We start from the raw sequence: 21,740 nt of genomic DNA, 5'->3' as shown, positions 1-21,740 counted from the left end.
ATGTGGATTAAAGGGTGGTGTATTGGACTATGTAAGAGTACATCAAAAATGCACTATTCTTTGAGTTGTACCTTACTTTGGAGAAAGGGGTCTGCTAAATGAATAAATGTCAATGGAAATTTACTTAGTTGAGAGCTATCTGTCACTGGTGATTCTTTCAGCTTGATTGGTAGGTGTAAAACAGGAGTGCTGGAAAAGTTCATACCAAAACTAATACTGTACTGTACAATCTGGGTTTGAGCCATGGAAACCATTATCCACACACCATTCACAAACTAAACTTGAGATTTCATTTGCTGGGTGAGACTTCAAAAGCCCCTGCACTTCAGATTTAGTATCTGCCTATGCAGAATGTAGTTAGTTCATGTACTTTCACAGCCACTGGCGAACTTTTCTACAACGTGCGCGTTTGACTTTGAGTCACGAAATTTATGTCCTATCTCAGCTTCCGTAGACCGCGGTAAAACTTGACGGGAAATACGATATCAAAGTTAGCGGCAACGATTCAATGTCTGTTTGCGGGATTGTCGCGGCAGACTTACTTGTCGCAATTATCCTCTCACGTATTACGTTGGACGTGATAAAACGTCGGCCGTGACTAAACTCTGAAAAAATGGACGAAGACTTCTCACTTCACCAGGTTGTCGACAACAACACACCGTGGCTTTTTTTTGAAGACGCGGGAAAGGCACTTTTATGGCTTTTGCCCGCGATATTTAAAAGTTAATCTAGTCAGTCAGTCAGTCACATAGTGTGACCGCGTTCTGGTGGCTGACTTTGAGTTTGAGGTGACGCTTAGGTCTTGTGATGTAATATTTGGTTATTATTGGAGTGTTTTATAATTTACGTTTTTTTTTTTTTTTAATTCCCCCTGGCTAAGTTGACTGTTCTGAATTAATGTTCTGGTATTGTGTGTGATTTGTTTAATAATAATAAAGAAAAAAAAAAAAGTTTGAGGTGACGCGGCGAGCTTGCTGTGCGCTAACTGTGTCCCAGGCAGTGACGGTCAGGTGTCGCTAACCTTTTCTTCGTCTTGTCTCCGGCCTGTGCAGAGACTGAAAGCTGCGCTGCACTTCACAGTCGGCCGCCTGTGCGAGGATATTGGAGGAGACGGTGGGAAGAGGTTCAACAAGGAGGTGCTGGCGGCCATTGCGGAGACCACCTACAGGCAGTGCGGTGGGTGCGGGCGGACGGGCGGCCATAGACGGCTCTTTCACACACTAGGGCGGTTTAGATGGGCGGTGTATCTGAGACACGTGTCTTTGGAACCCGGACTCTGCGAGGCACCAGCGCTACCCGCTGCACCACCGTGCCTCCCGTGAATCAACCGACGAGTGACATTCATGCTCATCTCATTCATTGTTTGGCTGTTTCGGTTATTTTTCGTTTTTTTTTTTTTGTTTTGTTTTGTTTTACATGTTGGCTTTGTACCTGTGTTCCTGCTTCAAAATGTGTGTATCGTTCAAAGTATCCGTTGGTCTTTATGTAAACACTCGTCTAAATTGTTGCCTGGCTTGTGTTCCATTACAGACATTTTTGCAAAAGATCTGGAGGCCTTTGCAAGGTATTCTGTTTAAAATAATTACCCAACTATCATGTAAAGTAATACAACTGAACTGTAGAATAAAGCTTTTCCTGGGCTCATTGAAAATGTAGAAATTTGTATTGCAAAGTAGTTTACTTCACGAATATAATGTGGCCATACCTGTGATATGCATTAATCTGTGTGACTTTTTAATGTGCTTTCTGAAGGGTTGTTTCATTCTCATCTCAGGCATGCAAAAAGGACCACGGTGAATTCGGAGGATGTCAAGCTGGTGGCTCGGAGAAGTACGGCACTGGTGAGGATGCAGAGAAACTTCCTTTCACACTCAAGTTCTTCATGCAAGTGGCATGACGAAGGGGGCTGAAATAACACCTAGATCAGACACTGCTAAAGATGAGTATTTCTTTGGCCACAAACCTTAATTGCAAGTCAAAACTGGATTTAAAACAGTCACCCTGGACACACAGGATAGCACACTAGATGGCTTCTCCAAGATTTACTTGTGTTATTATATATTAAGGTAGGAAAAAAAAAAAAAAGTATGGTTCAACTTGTTACCGAAAATCTACTTTGGCATTCCTTTACAAGTTGTCCGGGTTACCCACTCTACACCTGCATTCATTAATCTTATTTCAGACCTGTCAAAGTAAAAATGCAAAGGACAATTTTTTTTCCCTCTTTTTCCCAGTAGGACTGAAGTCTGCCATTTAACAATTTAGGAATGAACCTTGTAAATATAAGAATTTTGTCTATTGTTCAACATGCTTGCTGTCTAGAGGGGGAAAAAAGTACTTTGGATTCTTCTTGCAGTACAACCACATTACGAGGAGGAGCGAGGAGCTTGCATCAACAAACCAAGAGCAAAAGGAACGGAGGAAGAAGAACACAGGAAAAAGGAAGAGTGAGGATGGCCAGACTGGGGCTGGAACTGCAGGCAATGAGGATTGTGACATGACCTAAAATGAGGAATTTCCTGAGGTGTCTTCCATGAAAAGGAGAAAAGGTGTAAAACGCTTTGTACGTAGTGACATGCATACATGTCGTACATGTCTGTTCTCCCTACTCCCCCTTCGAAGTGCAAATCAGTGTGACAGACAGGAAGGAAAGCACAGAATCAACCAGAGTAATACTGAACTGTTTATAAAAAAAAAAAAAAAAAAAAAGCTCCAGACATTGGCACAAATCTCTTAACAGTTCATTCTCCACAATGCAGTACGCATTTTGGAGACTGTTATGAAAAACCCAATAAAAACATTGTTTTTCAATTGATTGTATCAATCTTTGGAGTGGCACATGTCATTAAAACTGAAAAGCATTTTAATTTAGCTTTTATCAGTCAGTAGACAAGGGCTTAAAGGTTTTTTGATGTATAAAACCACATAGTGAAGATGTAGTTCAAGGTTATTTGTAGAAATCAAATCTTCCTACAAGTGGCTGTGGCCACTGGATTGTTCTTGTACCTCTCTGGTGAACAATGACAGCAGCACCCTACTGTTGTACTCAACTCCCTTGTGGTTGTGAGTAGGATATTACCATGTATGAAATCAATTCCTCAGGTCTTTTTTTCATGACCATATACTTTCAACATTTTGAAGACTATAAAAATAAAGCAGATTTCACACAGATTACTGCCTCTTAACATATAGCAGTCCTATGCCTTCAGCTACTTTTGACCATATTCAGGTAGTTCTCACACACAGAGCATTTATTGCAGTTAAATGTAGTATCAGACATTAGCTGTGAACACTGGAAAATGATCTTTTAAAATGGCAGAAGAAACATCTGTCAAAAGAAACAAAATGTAAATGATTTACACTGGTACTATTCAGACTTGCTACACACTGAAGATCCATGAGTAATACCCATATTTTCAGTTGACTGAACCACTTGAATGAATGGAACTTAATTTAACTACAAAATCTGGTATTACACTATCCAAGTTTCTTTAATTGTGCACCTAAATGTTTCATAATTACACAAATTTATTGAAGAAACTTTAAAAAAGTAGAAAATGTACAATTCATGGGATTAAAATAATGGAGAAAATGTATGACAAGTTATGTGGTTCCAGGTATCAGCTTTTACCTTTGCAATTAATATCATCCTTTGCAAAATACAAGTCTTACAGCAATCCTTTTGCGTACTTTATCACAAATGTCCAAACGTGTCCTAAAAATGACCTACTACAACTCATACTATTATACTGTATCAACAGAAGAAAACCTGTAAAGAATCGGCATTGTCAAATAATGTAGCGCACACAAATTTTCTGTAAAATTTATCCCATTAACATGTGTTTGAAACATTTAAACATAGGAGACTTTGCTTTCAAAGAAATTACCCAGTTTTGTTCTAAACATTTACTCTGAAATCAAACGATCAACAAACTTGCACTGAGTTTTCATATATAATTCAAATAATGCAAGGTATATTTGGCTTACTAAAAATTCTAGCCAATAATCCACTCTTGTTTTAAAAGGAATTTGGGTTTAGAGATGGGGGGGGGGGGGGGACAAGCAAAAAAGAAAAGAAAAAAAAAAAAAAAAAAAAAAAGGGTCTCCCTTAACCCCCGCCCCGTTCCCATTTTAAATTGTCCATTTAAATGTGAGGTATTTCCAGGGATCATGGTTAGAAAGTGAAGAAGCCCCTTTTCAGGTAAAGGCATTCAGCTGCCATCCCTCACAGTTACTGTTGGGACCATCAACACTCCATCGACTCCGGTCTTCAGTCTTCTGAAAATAGACTTCTCTGGATTCAGGTGTCAGCCTGGTCAGCAGTATCCAAGGTCCCTAAATATGTGAATTAAATAAGGATTTTTGCATTTCAATTAAAAATCCAATTGCCAAAATGAATATTAAATAGACAAATGCCTATTCAAATTAACTTTATTAGAGATCTCCCTTCAATCGACACGTCATAAAAAATGCACTCAACACACTGAACAAAAGCAGTCTAAAAGGACTCTGAAAGACTTCCAGATCTCACCATTTAGACACAGATCACTTACACCATCACACATGCCTCAAGCTCCCCCAGTGTCCTCAGCACAAACATCACCAGCATCAAGTCACGTGTACACACTGACAGTTCAATGACAAGGAAAGTAGAGCACACACCATACAGCATTCACATCAGATAATATAGCAAGGAAAGTTACAAATATGCATACTGCTAAACATTCCACTACATTGTTTTCTACTTTTATGTTTAATCATAACACTAAAGGAAGGGGGTGAAAACAAACCAAAAAGCCCACTAGGGACCTCCAAGCAGAAGTTATTGAATGTCCTTGTGATGCCTCAAACACGCTTTCTTGGGACTGCTGCCAAGGCTTCTCCCGTTCACACTCGCGCACCAAAGCCACAGGTTCGTCCAAGCTCTCGCAGTCATTAGGCGCTCTTTTCCTTTCATCGCACAACCAGTCTTTTCCACACTTGCTTCGTTCTTTTTCTCTCTCCGTTCGCTCATACTCAGTCTCACGCCTGGCCACCACCAATCCATCCTCCAATCCCACTCAATGTTCTCAAAAGCGTTATTAGCACAGAAAAAGATTTGTATTCCATGAAAAAAGTGGAGAGAAAAAAGGCAACACCCACCGTCTAACACAGTATATGTAGAGTGAAGCTGCGCTCTTTGATGGCATAGCATTTACACATGGGAAGAGGGGAACTGATACTGAGACCGCTCGAACATTGCTGCCAATGAGGGGCTTCTTCCCGGGAAATTGGAAAAGAGGTGGTGAACTGCAGAAGAGATTTCAATGAAGGCTTTTCCGTAAAACGTTTAAAAAAAGAGAAACTGCAAACAGAACCTAATTCAAGACAAACCAATAAGACTGTGGTTGAACATATACTGAAATAATACTCAGGAAATTTCATAGCATTACTAAATCACAATCTAGTTTGCCACTAAATTTTCATTTTAACATGAAAAACTAAATAAATCACACTTTAAGTAGTGTTTTAACTCTTGATACTGGCAAACAATTCACTTCAACCACTTCACATTTCTCATGTGCAGGCTAACCCCAATGTACAAAAACATTCATTGTATGTTCTAGTAACAAAAAGAAAGGCAAAACTGCATTTTAAATACCAAGAATATTACAAGTTAATCTTGGGGAAAAGTTTTTTTTTTTTTTTTTCCTCCTTTTTTTCTTTTTCAAAATACTTACCATACTATCTAGAAGTGCAAACACTTCAAAAACAAGCTACATTCCCCAGCCTGATGACTTTGACTCCATACTGGAGCCAAAGCTGGAGTTGAAACCACTACTGCTGCTGCCGGAATTAGAGCCAGTCCCCCAGCCCAGGCTAGCGGAGCTTGTGCCATAACTGTTGCTGCCCGAGCTGAAGGACTGGCTCTGCTCCCGAGTCGTGCTAGTTTGCCCAGCAGGAGTACTGCCAGAGGCGGCCGACTGGCCCTGCTGACCGGCCAGCATACCCATCATGCCCCAGCTGCTTTGCAGGGCAGCCTGCGCAGCAGCCATCATAGCTGGGTTTAAACTAAAAGCACCAAAATTTACACTACTACCCATGTTGTTAGTACTATTCCCAAGCCCACCACGATTGTTGCCAAAGCCCTGACCTCCAAACCCTCCGTTCCCAAACCGGCCCCCGCGGTCCATCATTTGCCTACTATTGTTATGCTTAGGCTCTGCATTGGAGATGTGTACGCTGACGCCCTTAATGATCAGGTCCTCGCCACAGAGAGACTGGGCAACCTGCGGAATACACACACAAGATGCACACCGGTTACCGTAAAACCGCAGATGGCACCAGTGAAAGAAAAGCGGCGACCGCCACACCCGATTACCTGATCATCGGCAAAGGTGACAAATGCAAAGGCCCGGAATGGCTTGGGTATGAAGACATCTGTGACTTCGCCATACTGCATGAAGAACTGGCGGAGCTCTTCAGCAGTCATGTCTTCAGTACAGCGGCCCACAAACACTTTTCTGCTCCTCATGGGCTCATCGGGGCCTTGCTGTCACACAAAGAACACAAACGTGCAAGAGATGTCAGGCACGGAAAGCCACCCCTCTCCCCAGCCTCCTTTTAACTCGGACAGGGCAGTCCGAGTTCAGGCCGAGTTCCACTTCTTAACGTCCACGTTAACGCCGACTGTACTAGTGACACGGCGCGATTGAAATAAAGGGATGACAACCACGGGATGGAGACAAAAATACCTTAGAGTTAGGAAGTTTACAGTCACACCATCTTCCATCAATCATGTGCCGCTGTGACATCACTTTCACTTGTGCCTCATAATCAGTGAACCTTACAAAGCCGAACCCTTTAGAATTTCCAGTTTTCACATCTCGTTTGACCTAAGAAGAGAACATTGTCAGCATTTAGTACTCAAGGTAACCCTATCTGTGACATGGAATAAAACTTAAGTGGACAGCGACTCCGATGGCAACAACCAGTTACCTCTGATCACAAGTATCATCGACGGAACGGGATCCGAGGACATTCAGCTTTTTCGGAACACCGCAGGTTTGGACTTTCATAAACGGACTGATTTATGGGATTGAAATGATTCATTACTCACTTTCCATTAGATTTATTCATTTAGCTGACACTTTTCCCAAAGCACCTTGCAGCGTTACCGACAATTATTTACCCATTTATACAGCCGGGTCATTTTACTGGAGAAATTTACGGTAAGGACCTTGCTCAGGTCAAGGTACTACAGCCGGAGGTGGGATTCGAACCTGCGACCTTTGGGTCCGAGGGTTGCGGCTCTAAACCACCGCGCCACCTGCTGGACACCGGATGTGCAAGCAATCGTGCGGCTGCATCCATCCGCTCACCTGCACCATAATAACTTCCCCAAAAGTGCTGAAGTAGTCCTTCAGATCTTGCTCGGAAGTTTTCCAGGGCAAACCCAGGACGATCAGGTCTGATGTCTTCTGATCGCCCCTCTTTATCTTGACCGCCGAAGAAGCGTCGATCTCGTCCATTTTCCTCTTGTTATCTGGAGATCGAGCGCAACACACATTTTCCACGCTAGTTAAGAACCGCGATTCGCACAACAACAACACACGCGCACGCGCGCGCCCTGTGCGTGTTACCTTCCAGAACAGAAGCCAGGGGCCACTTCCTCGCCTCGAGACGACGTCCACCAACTAACTTTCACACAAGTTCGATTAAGAACAACCGACGCAGATGATCTGGGACTCTGCCACACACACACACACACACACACACACACACACACACACAGACAGACAGACTCCGCGCTGCCCTGCCCCCGTGGCGGCCGAGCCGAGCGCCCCTACCTTTGGGATAGTTCACGATGTAGACCAGGTTGCCCCAGCCGTTCTCGGGCGCGTGCAGCACGCCCTCCACGAGGCGGACGCCCCGCATGCACTGGGACACGGGGCTGCGGTAGCGCAGGCCGCACGCCCCGGGAAACTGGGCCGCCACCGTGGAAAGCAGCACCGTGCCGTCGTCCTCCGAGGGGATCTCCATGGGCTCCTCGTTCTCGTCCTCGGCCACGCGAATGTACAGCTCTGCCATGGCGTCGCTCCGAAACGAAAGCGCTGCGTGCGTGCGTTCGGGTTTCGTCGGGCTCCGGCGTCCGTGTGCGGGATTGCGGCGGTCGGGTCGCGCGGCTAATAATACTAGCAGCGAGCTACACAATCAGACAAGTGACACAACACAAGTCAAGTGTGGGCTTCGCGAGTCTCAGTCTGCTAAGTAAGTAAGTTTCCCTCTTCCTGGGCGCAGTTCGGCGGAGGCACGAGCGAGGGCCGATTCGAAGTTCTAACCGCGTGCGGGTCTCGGATTCTTACTTTTTAAAAATTAACCAGCTAGCCTACCCGGGTGGCCATGAAAGGCCAGGAACACGAAGCACGTTTTCGAAAATGAATGAGGGCTTTTCCGCGTTGCTTGCGGCGCGGCTACAGATTTCTATTCGGACAGATAGTTGAAACGTAAATTGTTATTTCTGCCGCAACGCAATAAAAGCGTCTAACGCGAATGCGTTGAATCGATTATTCGAACGGCAAGACAGAAAAACCAACGTAATATGCAACTCCTTTCTTCGCAAACTTCAAATCAAAATGGCTGCCCTGTCTGTGTCATTCGGGGAGTTACGTCTTCGTTTGGGGAGGTCTTATTACCCGCCGAAGGAGGCCGCCTCTGAAAGCTAAACTACCGTATTAAGACACACACATAACTTTCATATGGGACAGAAACGACCCTCTATGACTGTTCATTTTTTATTCGCACATAATAAACGTTTGAAATAATCCACTGCACGTGACATGCCATGCAGGCGAATTGTGGTACAGTCCGGCAACAAAATCCATTAATTAAACCGACTAATCTACGGTCGCGTTCCGTTACTTTAAATCGCGGTTTGCATAACTAGATAGCACAAAATTTTTCAGAAATTCTTTAGGAGTTTATTATGGGTAAACAGCTCTTCGCGCTGGAATGCATGGCAATGACGTCATGGCGTGTGAAACAAAAGGAAGTAACGCTGCGCGCGACGGACGAGCAGCTCTCCGACCGGGCGCAGTGTTAGTGTACGAGTTCCGCTCCGCGGTGTACTGTACTGTACTGTACTGTCTTCAGAAGGGAGAGCACGAAAATAGGCTCATGAGACGAAATTGCTCAAAATTTATGTGTCGTTTCGCTGCAGCTACAAAACTCTGTCGTGCTTTTTTGTTTCTGGATCAGATGTGGCTGCTGGTCTTCGAATGTTTATAATTAGAACTTAAAGTACAGTTGTCACTTGCTATTATTATTATTATGTATTTCACTGATACCTTGTCCAAAGCCACTATAACAACTTAACATAATTTACTGATATTTTTCGTTTCTACCAGCAGCCATGAGGTTCTAGTCCTCTCGCTGCCTGCAGGGAGCATCGACCTCTTAAGACTAGGTGCTACAAAGATTCCTCTCCGCTACCTTATTTAAATATATTTCTTTACGTATTTATTTCTTTGTTTGCTGTTTGTATGGTGTATGCTGCTGCAGTCTAGTGCAATGTTCCTCTCAAGTTGAAATGAAAGTCTTGCTTGCTGGTCTCCTGCAGACTAAGGTTATAAATAGAAATTAGGCAATCAGTACACAGACAGTAAATACAAAACCAATAAACAGACAATGCATGTAACACTGAAACATTATGTGCAACACCAGGACAATATATACAGAAAGACACACCAGGTCAAGTCTTTTCGTGTGAGTGGGTGTTGGGAGTAACCATTATGGCCTGTGGGTAGAAGATGTCTTGAGTGTTGTGGTGCGAGTGCTAATAGTCAGGCACTGTACCTCCTGCCAGAGGGGAGGGAGAGAAAAATGCTTGTGCAGGGTCACTGAGCTTTTTAATAATGATGTTTGCCTTTCTAAGGCAATGTGTGCTCTTCATATCTTCTACAGGGGGCATCTGAGTTCCACTGATATTCTGGGCTGACCTCAGCACCCTCTGTAGTGCTTTGCGATTCTAGGCTGAGCAGATGTTGTACCAGGATGTGATTCAACCGGTCACGGTGGACTCCACTGTGCACCTGATGAGTAGAGCTGGAGATATTCGGACTTTCCTCAGGCGTTTGAGGAAGTAAAGGCGTCGGTGAGCGTTCTTCACCTGGCACCGCTGTCACAGAAGGCACATCTCTCTGTAGGTCATCTCAACACTGCTGGTGATGGGCCTATGATGGTGGTGTCGTGATCAAAAGAATGGTGGAGTTGGAGCTGTATTTGGCCATGCAGTCATACATGAAGAAGCAGTAGAGCAGGGGGTTCAGCACACTGCCCTGTGGGAGGGAGTTAATATGTCCTAGCACCAGTCTCTCAAAGCATTCATCACTGTTGGAGTTTGTGCAACTGGTCTGTGGTCAATGAGACCATCCACTAGTGTCTTCTTTGGCACAGAGATGATGGTTGTGTTTTTTGAAGCATGCAGGGATTTGAGATTCTTTCAGTGAGTTGTTAAAGCTGGGACAACGGGTAGCATAGTAGGTCAAACTCCTCCCTTTGGACCCAAAGGTTACAGGTTCAATTCCCTTCTAGCTATAGTACCTTTTGAGCATTGTAAGTTGCTTTGGAGAAGTGTCACTTAACAGAATAATGTAGATACCTGTGAATAAGTCCACTAACTCATTGTAGCACATTTTTAAAACACACCCTTTAACACTGCTTTCTCTGGGATTAAGAAATTCTTCATTAATTCTTTTCTGGACCAGTTCTGGGGAAACACCATGCTCTCGATATACTCAGTCAATCAGTCAATGGTTTATTTATCAAATGCACAACAATACAACATACAGCAGTGGTTGCTGGCAATGAAATGTCTTTTTCTGCAAGCTCGGAGGGGTAAAAAAAATAACATTAAGATTACAAATAAGTTAAAAACATTTACAAAATACAACACAATAGGAATTGGGTAACACTATTAACTATTAAGCATGGCCTTGGAATTTGGATAGCCTGGGGTTAGAAGCTATCCCTTCTGCCATGCCAGACGGAAGAAATGGATCTTGAACTGTCAACCACCGTATGGTTATAAACCCATGTTATTAAAATCTGTTACCTACTGACCCCATGGGGTTGTATAGCTTTGACATTTGGCAAGCTTCTGGCTTCACTACTTTGTTGTATAAACCTTTACAGTTTACACTCCCCCTTTTACACTTTTGATTAAAACAGAGTAACCTGGAGGAAGTCAATTTCTTGACTATAATTAGATTTCTTGAATTCACCCAGTAAATATTTTGATAATGACTTTTAAATGACTATGGATATATTTTTTATATGTATGAATATATTTTTCTATCCCATCGTGTGTTAATGTCTTTGTCCATCTGTGTACTTCATATAACATGTTTTGTTGAAATATGATACAAGTATTGTAATTTCTCTGTGTTAATAAATACTTAACTTTCACTTTTTTAAAAATTTTCCTTCATAGTGTTATTGTAGGAAGGGTATTTTGCCAAACAGGTCTTTCAGAAATACGGCATGGTCCATGTATGTTTTGACCATTTGTTCATTATTTAAGGCTTCACTCAGTATAAATAACTAAATCATGCTGATTACACTGTAAATACACACTTTCTGAACCGCTTGTCCCATACGAGGGTGCGGGGAGCCGGACCCTAACCCAGCAACTCAGGGCATATGGCTGGAGGAGGAGGGGACACACCCAGGACGGGACGCCAGTCCATCACAAGGCACCCCAAGCAGGACTTGAACCCCAGACCCACAGGAGAGCAGGACCCGGTCCAACCCACTGCACCCCCCTACACTGTAAATAGTCAGAGTTAATGATAATTGTTTTGGTAGTCATATATTTAAAAACACTGAAACAGATGCTTTAAGAGATAAATGCGGGTTAATATTTTAAATCCAAAATTTCCAAAACAAGTGTCTGTTCAGTTAGAAGGAACAGTTAGTTGCATGGTGGTTAGAGCAGCTGCATTTTGGAGCCAATGGTTTCAGGTTCGAATCCCAGCTCTAGTACCTTTCAGCAAGGTACTTACACTAAATTACCCAGCTGTGTAATCACTGTAAGAGTCAGCTGGGGGAAAAATGTGTGAAACTTGTACATACAATGTTAAATAATCCAGAACATATGATCACTTATGTTTCTTGCCTAGCATAAATTAAATTTTGCGTTTATACTTATGTATATATTATTTAAGCATTTCTAAACATTATTTTCCCCCTCTCTTTAAGGAGAGAAACTTTACTGCGTTTCGTAACACGGTACATGTGAGATGTAGTTACAGATGGTCACCGCTACGCGGCGCTCCGGTATTCGCTGCTCCGCAGGCGATGGGGGACGTTGCTTGTGACCGTCGCTCTATAATACTGTACACTTCATCCCCGTAGGTTGGTCTGCAGATCCGCGGAGTGTTCCCATTTTAACTTGACATCAAGCTACAAAAACACAATAGAGAATTCGCTTCATAATTGTGTATCCGTGTATACACCAGGGTATTTTTACTGGAGTAATTTGTAGTAAGGGCACGTGGGATTCAAACGAATCCCTCTCCTACAGCTCGAACCCATCTGCTCTCCTATTAGACATTCTTCAATTATTTTATATTTGCCGTATGAAAATAAAAGTAACAGTGATTCACATCCATTACACGCAGCATTTTTAGAATTTTCTCCTGTTTAGTTTTTGTGTTGAGATTTCAGAAGTACTAGTAGATGCATTTTTAATACGAAATTAATTTAAATTACGTAGGGCACGTAGGAGTATTCCTTGTTGTTTTCTTCACGATCCTAACTTTTTTGTCAGTAAAGTAAACCTCATCCACACCTCCAATTTGTACACATCCAGTAGCAAAAAACGACCCAGTGTTAAACAAGTAAATGAAAGCAAAACATTATGTCTACGGAAAATATTTTTAAAGCGACAGATACACAATTATTCTACCTATAATTTGTAACACACTGCATATATCGTATTTTTACGAACAAAAATTTCAGTGTGACATGATCATCATGTTTACTGTTAGTCTTACTGTTTCACCTTACAATTAGTTTAATAAAATGCAATATGGCAGTATTTATAACTTATCGATTGTAGACAAAGTTACAGAACTTATTGAAGTAACTGAATGTAATTTGTTGATATTGGTCGACGATGTACAAACAACTGGAATTTATGTTTGTTTTCTCATATAGGTCTTTAAACTCAGACTTGTCGAGCTCTGCTAACCCAACCTAGGTTCTGGGCTCGATTGAGCTCGTCTGCTCTGTGTTGCACGCTGTCGCAGAAATTCTGACGTGTTCCCACGCAGACTCAGCTTCGAGGAGCTACTAGTCGAGAACGAGCGCAAGACGATAGTGAACACTACGACATCAGCGGGTAAGCTAACTATTCATTGCGGGGGTATGCGTATTTTATTATGTAAAACAGTTCAAATAGGGTTCTGCTGTTTTCTTTCTTAATGCCACGAATTGCCGTTGAAATAAATTAATGCTCTACGTTCCCGACATTATCACATTTTTGAGGCATCTTGCTCACCGTCGCGTATTCATTGCATTACTGCTAGTGGACTCTTCCCAGTTCGCACTGGCTGATGGTAGTCGGTGTTGTTGATGACCTGCGAGTGCTGTTTGTGGGCCGGAGGTGTGCGCTATGGACTACAACATCCAGTATCCTTTTAGCATTAATTAAAATCGGGGGTTCGCTAACTTGATTGTGGCTATAATAGTAAAGATACTACTTGCTGACATTTTACAGAATAAGTGGCCTGAGGGGATTTCTCAGTTTATTTTCATGAGATGTAGAAGACAGCGGTAACGTTAACGTAAGAAAATTCAGTGAACAGGTTAGTGAAATTCTAACTGTACCGAGACAGTTTTATCTGTGTGGGTGTGCGATTTGTGAAGGCAGCACTACTATTTACTACTACTACTAGTACTAGTAGTGTAGCAAGCGAGCTAATTGACTCGTCAGGTGGTCTTTTCAGTCAGTCAGTCAGTGTCTTTAAATTACTACGTGCTTCAGAATCGCTGAAAGAGCACTCCCCTGACACAGTAGTGTCTTCCTAACACAGCAGTGCAATTTTGACGTGCATATTATGATGTCGCCGAGAGAAGGTTTGCTACTTGGCAGCATTGAACAGATTGTTGTCTTAATTATATTTTAACGGAAAAGTTGTTGCTACGGTTACAAAAGTTGTTGCCGTACACGCTCTGACTAGCTACAAGGTAAACAATGGCTTTAAAAATCATTTAGCAAGTAATTTTCTACGTGATCAGTTGTGTAAATTTTGCATTGGGGGAAAAGTGATGAATGCACAAGACACGTTTGTCAGATCTTTGAGCCGCGACGAGAAGGAGAGAGGGTTCAGAGCCCTGAGATATTGTTGGTTTAGGGGAGGAGTTAAAATTTGGGGGATTTCAAAGAGCTATTCATTCATCTGTTTTGTATAATATATGCAAAAACTGTTAATCTGTTTCTAGGTCAGAGGAGCTTTCCCGAAGTGCTTAGAAATAACCTTTGCTCTATGTCACCACACATCCTAGATGTGCCTTGACTTGTAAAAAAAAAAAAAAAAAAGTTGAATCAGGATAAGTTGTCAGGCCTTTTCTGGATCAGAACATTTTTTACAATTTGTTCTTCTGTATTGTTGTGTCTTGAAGAGACTTAACAACATGCATTGACAAATCTGGAAATAAGTCCACTGATGATCACATACATGCTTGTGGAAAACAAATTGACTTTATTTTAGAATCAGGTATCTGCATTCAAATATCTTTTCTGTTGATGTAATCATTGTATTTCTTTTTTCCTGAAATGTGTATGTCACGTTGCAGAACAGCGTCTGGTAAATGAATAAATGTAAATATATTAATGTAGTAAATGCAACTAGAATAATTGGTGTAAAAGTAAACACAAGTAATCCAATACTTTAATACACATACAGTGTTGTGCATAAAAATATTTGGGGTTCTTTTTGACATCACTGATGGTTTTACACCTTACTTGTGGAGAATTTTTTTGGCAGGAGAGCTGCTCGTAGGTGGAGTTGAGCATGGATGGAGTCGTGGGCCAGAATTCCTTTTTAGTGAACTGGGACCCAGGTCAATAGTTACAGCAAGCGTTTACTTGCAGTCATTGCAGCTAAAGATGCCATAACCAGTTACCTTTTCACATGTATGACTGAACATGTCATTATGTTCCACACCAAGGAAATTAAATAGTGGTTTGGCTTTTTCCTCTCTCAGGCTCTGTTCATATATTGGGGCGGCACGGTGGCACAGCGGGTAGCACTACTGTCTCACAGCGCCTGGGTGGTGCGAGAGGACATGAATTTGATCCCCGCTCAGTCTGTGTGGAGTTTGCATGTTCTCCCCCGTGTCTGCGTGGGTTTCCTTCGGGTGCTCTGGTTTCCCCCCACAGTCCAAAGACATGCTGTTCAGGTTCCCCCATAGTGTGTGACTGACACAGAAACTGTGTGTTCCACTGATGTATGGATGAGTTACTCATTGTAAGTAGTGTATCTAGCAGTGTAAGTCACCATGGCGAATAAGTTGTGTGGGCTCATAACACTACATAGTATCTATTGTAAGTCGCTTTGGAGGAAAGCTTCTGCTTAGTGAATAAATGTAAATGTAAATATATTACTGAAACTGATAATCTGTTGACATTAAATGTCAAAAGCTACAAAAAAGAGAAATTTAGAAAAGGTTCTAAATACTTTTTCACAGCTCTGAAAGTTATAGTAGAGTTATTTACAATGTACTTTATGCTGGTGACATGATCAGCTGGCAACAGAGTAGAGGAAAAACAAACCCCCTAGAGTGGCTGTAGCTAGAGAATGTAAACCTGCTGAAGGGTGTGTTATCTGTAATCATACAAGCTTTGTCTGGAATCTCTTCAGTGACTTATCAGTCTATGATTCCTGCATGTAGTACGTGGTTCTTTGGTTTACTGCCAATGAAGGAAATGGAGCAACCAGATCACACGTATCAAATTTTGCTAATGTAACCCTAATGGAAAAAAGGCTTTTTTTTTTTTTCTTTTTAGGGGCAGAATGTCAGAAGGTGACAGTGCAGGAGAGTCAATCCATGGGAAACCATCAGTGATCAGCAGCTTCTTCATACGGCTTGGGCAGGTATTGACATATATTCAATATTCCTGCTTTCTGTGTTTGTCTAAAGATTTGTCACATTTAAATGCAATGTGCATTTGTGTACACCTTAAAGGTTTTAATTTTATTTTAAAAGAACAACAGTATTTCCTATGTTGAAACAATATCATTTTAGTATGAAGTAACTTAGGCTAAAATCCATCCCCAACTCTGTCTGCAGTCTGCTTTCTTTGTGTTTCATTGTTTTTCATGTGTGTACTTGGGATTTCCATATTCCAGAGACATTGTGTTCAGGTGAACTCATGACTCTTTAGTACCTGATTGAATGTGCCTATTATTAACCTGCTGTGGACTGGCATGTTTGTTGCACACTCTGCCTTTGTATCACTGCAACCCATTTTAGTTAAGTACCCATACAGTACATGTATTTTAATTTGAATTTGTCACAATAATGGATTTCTCTTCCCCCCCACCCCCAACCTCAGATTTATCAGTCCTGGCTGGACAAGTCAACACCCTTCTCAGCTGTGCGATGGGGAGTTACTCTTCTTTTAACTGTCATCTACATGATTAGAGTGTATTTCCTACAGGTATAACAACAAACATTTTCATGGGAACTCAGTTTTACATCACTGTTTTATTACTAGCTAATACTGCTTGAATTGACATTCTTTTTGTACTTTCAAAGAAAGTCACATTGGTATATATAAAAATTGTGGATGTAAATAAACTTAAATGTACAGTAATAAATTGTATGGTGAATTCAAAAATAGAATACCTTAGTCAATGTTTTAAGTGTCATGTAATGTTAACTTCCTCTGCTTTGTGTTGGTAGGGATGGTATATAGTCACCTACGCTCTTGGGATCTACCATCTCAACCTGTTCATTGCATTTCTATCACCAAAAGTGGATCCATCACTACTGGAAGATTCAGGCAAGTTTGAATTCATTTGAGTTCACTGAGCAAGTTGAAGAAAATGTGCTTTTGAGCAATATTAAGAAGTTTTAAAAAGAGATATCTATACATAGAGGGGGCGCGTTGGCCTGGGTCCTGTTCTCTGGTGGGTCTGGGGTTCGAGTCCCGCTTGGGGTGCCTTGCGACGGACTGGCGTCCCGTCCTGGGTGTGTCCTCTCCCCCTCCGGCCTTACGCCCTGTGTTGCCGGGTTAGGCTCCGGCTCCCCGCGACCCCGTATGGGACAAGCGGTTCAGAAAAAAATATCTATACATTTCACCAGGAAATGACAGCTAAAGTTTTTGCTGCTTTCAAATCCGAGATTGTTAGGACTGTATCAACTTTGTGCATATTTTTCATAGACGAAGGACCTGAATTACCTACAAAGCAGAATGAGGAATTCCGCCCTTTCATCAGGAGACTGCCAGAATTTAAATTTTGGTGAGAACTTTGTTTTTCTATTTATCGTTGCTGTTTATTACTGTAGTAATTTTATGGGTTTTTTTTGGTCTATAGTTGTATAGCCTGCATATTTTTTTCTTAGAGGAATGAAGTTTATTCTATTAGCTGTGTTTTTATTAATTATATTATTTAGTTTATTTTTTCCTGTGTTCTGTTGAATATTAGATTACTTGTATGGCCTTCCTGACTGACTCAACAAGTACACTTTTTTTTTTTTTTGAAGGTAGTGTTTTGTAGTCCCTTGTCATCTCTAGATGGTTATTTGCCACTTGTTACCAGGAGTTCCACAGCTTCTTGAAAAAACTTGAGTTTCATATTTGACACATCTGACATCATAAATCGTAATCTCACTGCCAGTTGTGTAATCATCTTAACATTCCTGCAGTTGCTCCTCACCCACCAGCCTTATGATAATTCTGTAAAGCCTTCAAAATGTTTATGTGCTGTGTGCATGTGCTCACTGTTGAATTGAATAAATTAATCAAAATGCAGGGGGGGGAAAAAAAAAACTGAGCATCTAAAATGTATAAAGTGCATCTGCTGTACAGAGCTTAAAGACAATTCAAGAGCCGTTGAGCATTTAAGTGTATCTTTATCTGCTGGTTTTGTGCAATACAGTAGTCTCCTAACTTGGGCTGCAATGAAGTATGTCAACTGTAAGTGCATTTAAAAATCACCGTTAGATAATGTATACTATTTGTATACTACCAGAGTTGTTTCTGAGGGGATTACACGTGTCGTTATTTGAATTGTAACTGGATGTGAAACATTCACCTCCCTTTTTGACATCTCGTGTGTAAGTGTCAAGAGGCCATCTGAGTTAAGAGCAACAGGGTTAATCCAGTTGAGCTCTGGTATCTCTTAATGTATCCAAGTTACAGTATTGAATACAGAAATATTATTGGATAAAGACTGAATCTTGGGAAATTTCTGGAAGAAAGACAAAGGTCATGAGTCCTGGATATTAGGAAAACACTGGTGCTTTATTTCTCCTGACAGCTTTAGCCAAAGGTTTAATAATTATTGTAAATAAAAATGGAGAAAGAGTAAAATCTTTGTAATGGTTTTATGACAAACATCTCTAGCAGAATAGCAAATAACAAACTCCATTCTACCCTATTAAATGCTTTTTCAGGATTAATAAGAATAACCAGGACTGGCTGTTCATCTTTTACAATACAATTTTTACATTTAAAAAAATTACACACATTATTGGAGCCATATTTATCTTTTACAATTCCGGATTGGTCTACTATGATAGTTTTGGGAAGAAAGGTTTCTGGCCTCAGGCCAATGATTTGGTTGCTGCAGTAATCATATTCTCAGGTAGAAAGAAAAAAATTGTAGTGCATTAGATCCTTTGTTTAAAATCCAGGTGAATTTACGCAGTGTTTCAGAACTGTGGAAAATGACTTTTCAAACATCCTAATTCCAAGTGTATGGCATATTTTAGGACACACCATCTTGTAGGATTTCACAGGGAAACTGTTAAATCCGGGAGTTTTTTAGTGGCATTAACGGAATATTCTCCCAAGCCTTCTTACGAGTAAATGCATACTTGCATGTGTAATTATTGTTTGGTTTTTTAGGGGGAATTTTTTTGTTTCCTCATAGAAAATGCCTCCACGTTCTGTGGTTTTAGCAGTTGTGCATATTTTATTTTTTATGTCACCATTCACTGATTTCCTTAGAATAAAGTATCCTCTCACACTACAATTCTTCTTTCTGTTTCAGGCATTCTGCAACAAAGGGCATTGTCATTGCCATGATGATGACATTCTTTGAAGCCTTCAATGTGCCAGTTTTCTGGCCGATACTTGTTATGTACTTCATCATGTTGTTCTGCATTACCATGAAGAGGCAGATAAAGGTAATGGAACTAGGGGCGCATGTTTTGCCTGTGCAGCAAACCATTAAGCCCCATAGGTTGTCGTCTTTGTTGTTTACTTAACTGAAAGGTAAGAAATTGGTAGCTCTCATTATTTGAAATGGAAATGAATATTTTTGTCTGATTGTGGATTCATTTATTTTTACAGCATATGATCAAGTACAGATATATACCCTTCACCCATGGGAAGAGGACCTACAGAGGCAAAGAAGACACAGGAAAAACATTTGCTAGTTAAAACAGTTTCCGTTTGAAACAATCTAATCATTTAAAATGTGTTATACTGTAGGTATGATAGGGAATGGGGCTGGGGGGCTGTTTATGGTATTAGATGGCAAGAAGAAATATGTAAGCAAAGTGTCTTTGCTACAGGGTGTTTACTTCCTATGAAGCTAAGTGGACACATTTGGAATGTGTGTGGGGGGGTTTCTTTTTTTTTTCCTTCTTTAGGGAAATGCAGTGTGCTTTGTGTACTGCAGGTTAAAAGTAAACTGAAAAAAGCTGAGGTCCAGCAGCACACACAAGTGTATGAGCTCTGGATATGGATTAATTAAGAATCCCCACTTCAGATCTCAGTATTGTTTCATTGGTGGTAGTTCTCATCCTGAGGCCCTCAGGAGTTATAACCACAATGTAGCATTCTTTCTGGACAGTTAGTGATCCACTTAAGGGTTTTGTGAATCCACTGGAAAAGTACACATAAAAACCATCCTTTTTTAACTTATGGGTGTTTATTGTGATGTCTTTTTGTAGTAATTTTGATTCACTAAATACTTGCTTAGCCTTTTATAGTGTAGGATTATTAAATCTCATTTCCATCACCAGGCATATGAATGCAAGACAAATGGCTGTATGAAAACCATTATAGAAAGAGTGATAACTAAGTCATCGTTGAAAGCAGCTCCACTGAAGGGAAGTCCTTGTGGTACCACTTGTTCTGATGAACCGGCACAAAGTTGCAGCTATTGGCCTGTCATCCCAGGTCTGAAGGATGCTGGGCTTTGCATTTTTATCATTAGACTGAAGTTTTACTGTAGTTTTCAAAATTGGGCTGTCAGGGTTTATTCTACTCTGGATAAAGTTTTTGCTTTAAAGTGAAAGCATCTAAAAAGGAAAATGTTGCCTTGCGAGCAGAATATTTTTACCTTTATTAAATAAAAGTATTGTCCCTACTACATGTATGTGCACATGCGTTTGCAGTGTTGTACGTTGCCTTGTAAAATTGTCATAAGGTTAGAGACATACAGAGGCTTTAAATTTATCTGAGGTTTCCTAATGTCAGTTTAATTCATTTACAGTGTGCACACATTTTTCGTTGATCATCATAGTTTCAAAAAGTGCTAGCATTCCATACAATTTTTCTCTCTCTCTTTGCAGAAGTAACATAAGGAAAATTAGGAAGTTATAACCTTTAGTCTTGCAGATTTGCAGAAAAATTAATTTCAAATTTATTTTTTTTTTGTTGTTATACCAGAAGGGTTTTGTGATAAAATGGCTAAAAATCTGAAAAGCCTGAAATGCCCCTTGAGAAAAGGATGTCATTCATCCTGCTTCGGTTCATCGTGTTTATTGTATTGAAAATTAATGCATTTTACGATTTAGTGTTTCAACACATTACTATTCTAAATATACAGTGTCAAATCTGTCCAGTCATGAGAAATTGGGTTGTAGTCCTGCTGCAAGACACGTAACAAGTTTGCATGTTGTCAGGTTGATATGCAGAGAAAAAAAAAAAACGTGGGTAATTTTTCATTCCAAATTCTTGAACTGTTTCTTTATGCTTTTAAAAATCTTATGTATGTGTAGTTTTGATCTTAAGTCTGAAACATCAGTGATAATTTAATTACGCAAAGTGAAAGTTTAATTAAACCTGATCAATATCTGCCTGCATAACTTTGTCTGTATTTGTGCTGTCAGGAAAAAAATGTGCAAATAGTTAATTTGCAAGATGAATGAGCATTACATGCAACACTTAAAACACCTGCAGATTGAGCCCAGTATCCTAATAGAGTGGTTTGCCTACTCCACAAACAAAATGAGTGACGTGAGTGAAGTCAAAGAAAAACATCTTCTTAAATGTAGTCTACCTTAATTACATGTAAGGCTGGAATGTATTCAGAATTTTTTTTCCACATGTAAAAATGTATAAAGTTTTTTTTTTTTTTTTTTAAAAAGAAGCTTGCTGTGTCATGGTATTACAAAGGTCCTACTCTTAACTGAAAATTAGACTAAGTGTAATAGCTGTGGACTTGTCACATTTGTGTACCAGTGAGAATTAGGGATTCAAACTTGTGTCCTATCACACGGCCTTTTACAAATAA

General features: G+C 40.7%; 3 protein-coding genes across 7 annotated transcripts; 2 read left to right on the top strand and 1 right to left on the bottom strand.

The window, feature by feature from the left end:
• Positions 1-503: 503 nt before the first annotated feature.
• cenps (centromere protein S) lies at positions 504-4,056 on the top strand. Its single transcript, XM_018725931.2, has 5 exons — positions 504-640; positions 1,053-1,176; positions 1,531-1,564; positions 1,775-1,841; positions 2,357-4,056. The coding sequence occupies exons 1-5, from the start codon at positions 614-616 to the stop codon at positions 2,504-2,506; spliced, it is 402 nt and encodes a 133-aa protein (XP_018581447.1). The 5' UTR covers positions 504-613; the 3' UTR covers positions 2,507-4,056.
• Positions 4,057-4,064: 8 nt separating this feature from the next.
• Positions 4,065-8,964, bottom strand: LOC108918549 (TAR DNA-binding protein 43-like). Of its 4 annotated transcripts, none has more exons than XR_001964852.2 (7): positions 7,830-8,960; positions 7,362-7,525; positions 6,735-6,875; positions 6,362-6,532; positions 6,185-6,269; positions 5,143-5,289; positions 4,065-4,335 (listed from the first exon to the last, which is right to left on the bottom strand). XR_001964852.2 is itself a non-coding variant. In XM_018725930.1 (6 exons), the coding sequence occupies exons 1-6, from the start codon at positions 8,068-8,070 to the stop codon at positions 5,195-5,197; spliced, it is 948 nt and encodes a 315-aa protein (XP_018581446.1). In that variant the 5' UTR covers positions 8,071-8,959; the 3' UTR covers positions 4,384-5,194. The 4 variants fall into 4 exon arrangements, 2 of the variants coding, with proteins under 2 accessions (XP_018581446.1, XP_018581445.1); XR_001964851.2 differs by having other exon boundaries at positions 4,066-4,335; positions 6,134-6,269; positions 7,830-8,959; XM_018725930.1 differs by lacking the exon at positions 4,065-4,335 and having other exon boundaries at positions 4,384-5,289; positions 6,134-6,269; positions 7,830-8,959.
• A 4,189-nt stretch (positions 8,965-13,153) lies between these two features.
• LOC108918318 (protein RER1) lies at positions 13,154-21,721 on the top strand. Of its 2 annotated transcripts, none has more exons than XM_018725443.2 (7): positions 13,154-13,381; positions 16,052-16,139; positions 16,601-16,705; positions 16,951-17,050; positions 17,432-17,510; positions 19,266-19,401; positions 19,568-21,721. In XM_018725443.2, exons 2-7 carry the CDS (start codon positions 16,059-16,061, stop codon positions 19,655-19,657), a joined length of 591 nt encoding a protein of 196 aa, XP_018580959.1. In that variant the 5' UTR covers positions 13,154-13,381; positions 16,052-16,058; the 3' UTR covers positions 19,658-21,721. The 2 variants fall into 2 exon arrangements, with proteins under 2 accessions (XP_018580959.1, XP_018580960.1); XM_018725444.2 differs by lacking the exon at positions 13,154-13,381 and adding an exon at positions 13,652-13,847.
• The last annotated feature ends 19 nt before the right edge of the window (positions 21,722-21,740 follow it).

This window comes from Scleropages formosus, chromosome 22 (genome assembly GCF_900964775.1).
Source record: "Scleropages formosus chromosome 22, fSclFor1.1, whole genome shotgun sequence".
Classification (NCBI taxonomy): domain Eukaryota; kingdom Metazoa; phylum Chordata; class Actinopteri; order Osteoglossiformes; family Osteoglossidae; genus Scleropages; species Scleropages formosus.
Note: the sequence above shows the minus strand (reverse complement) of the source record. Positions and strands in the feature narration are given on the sequence as shown.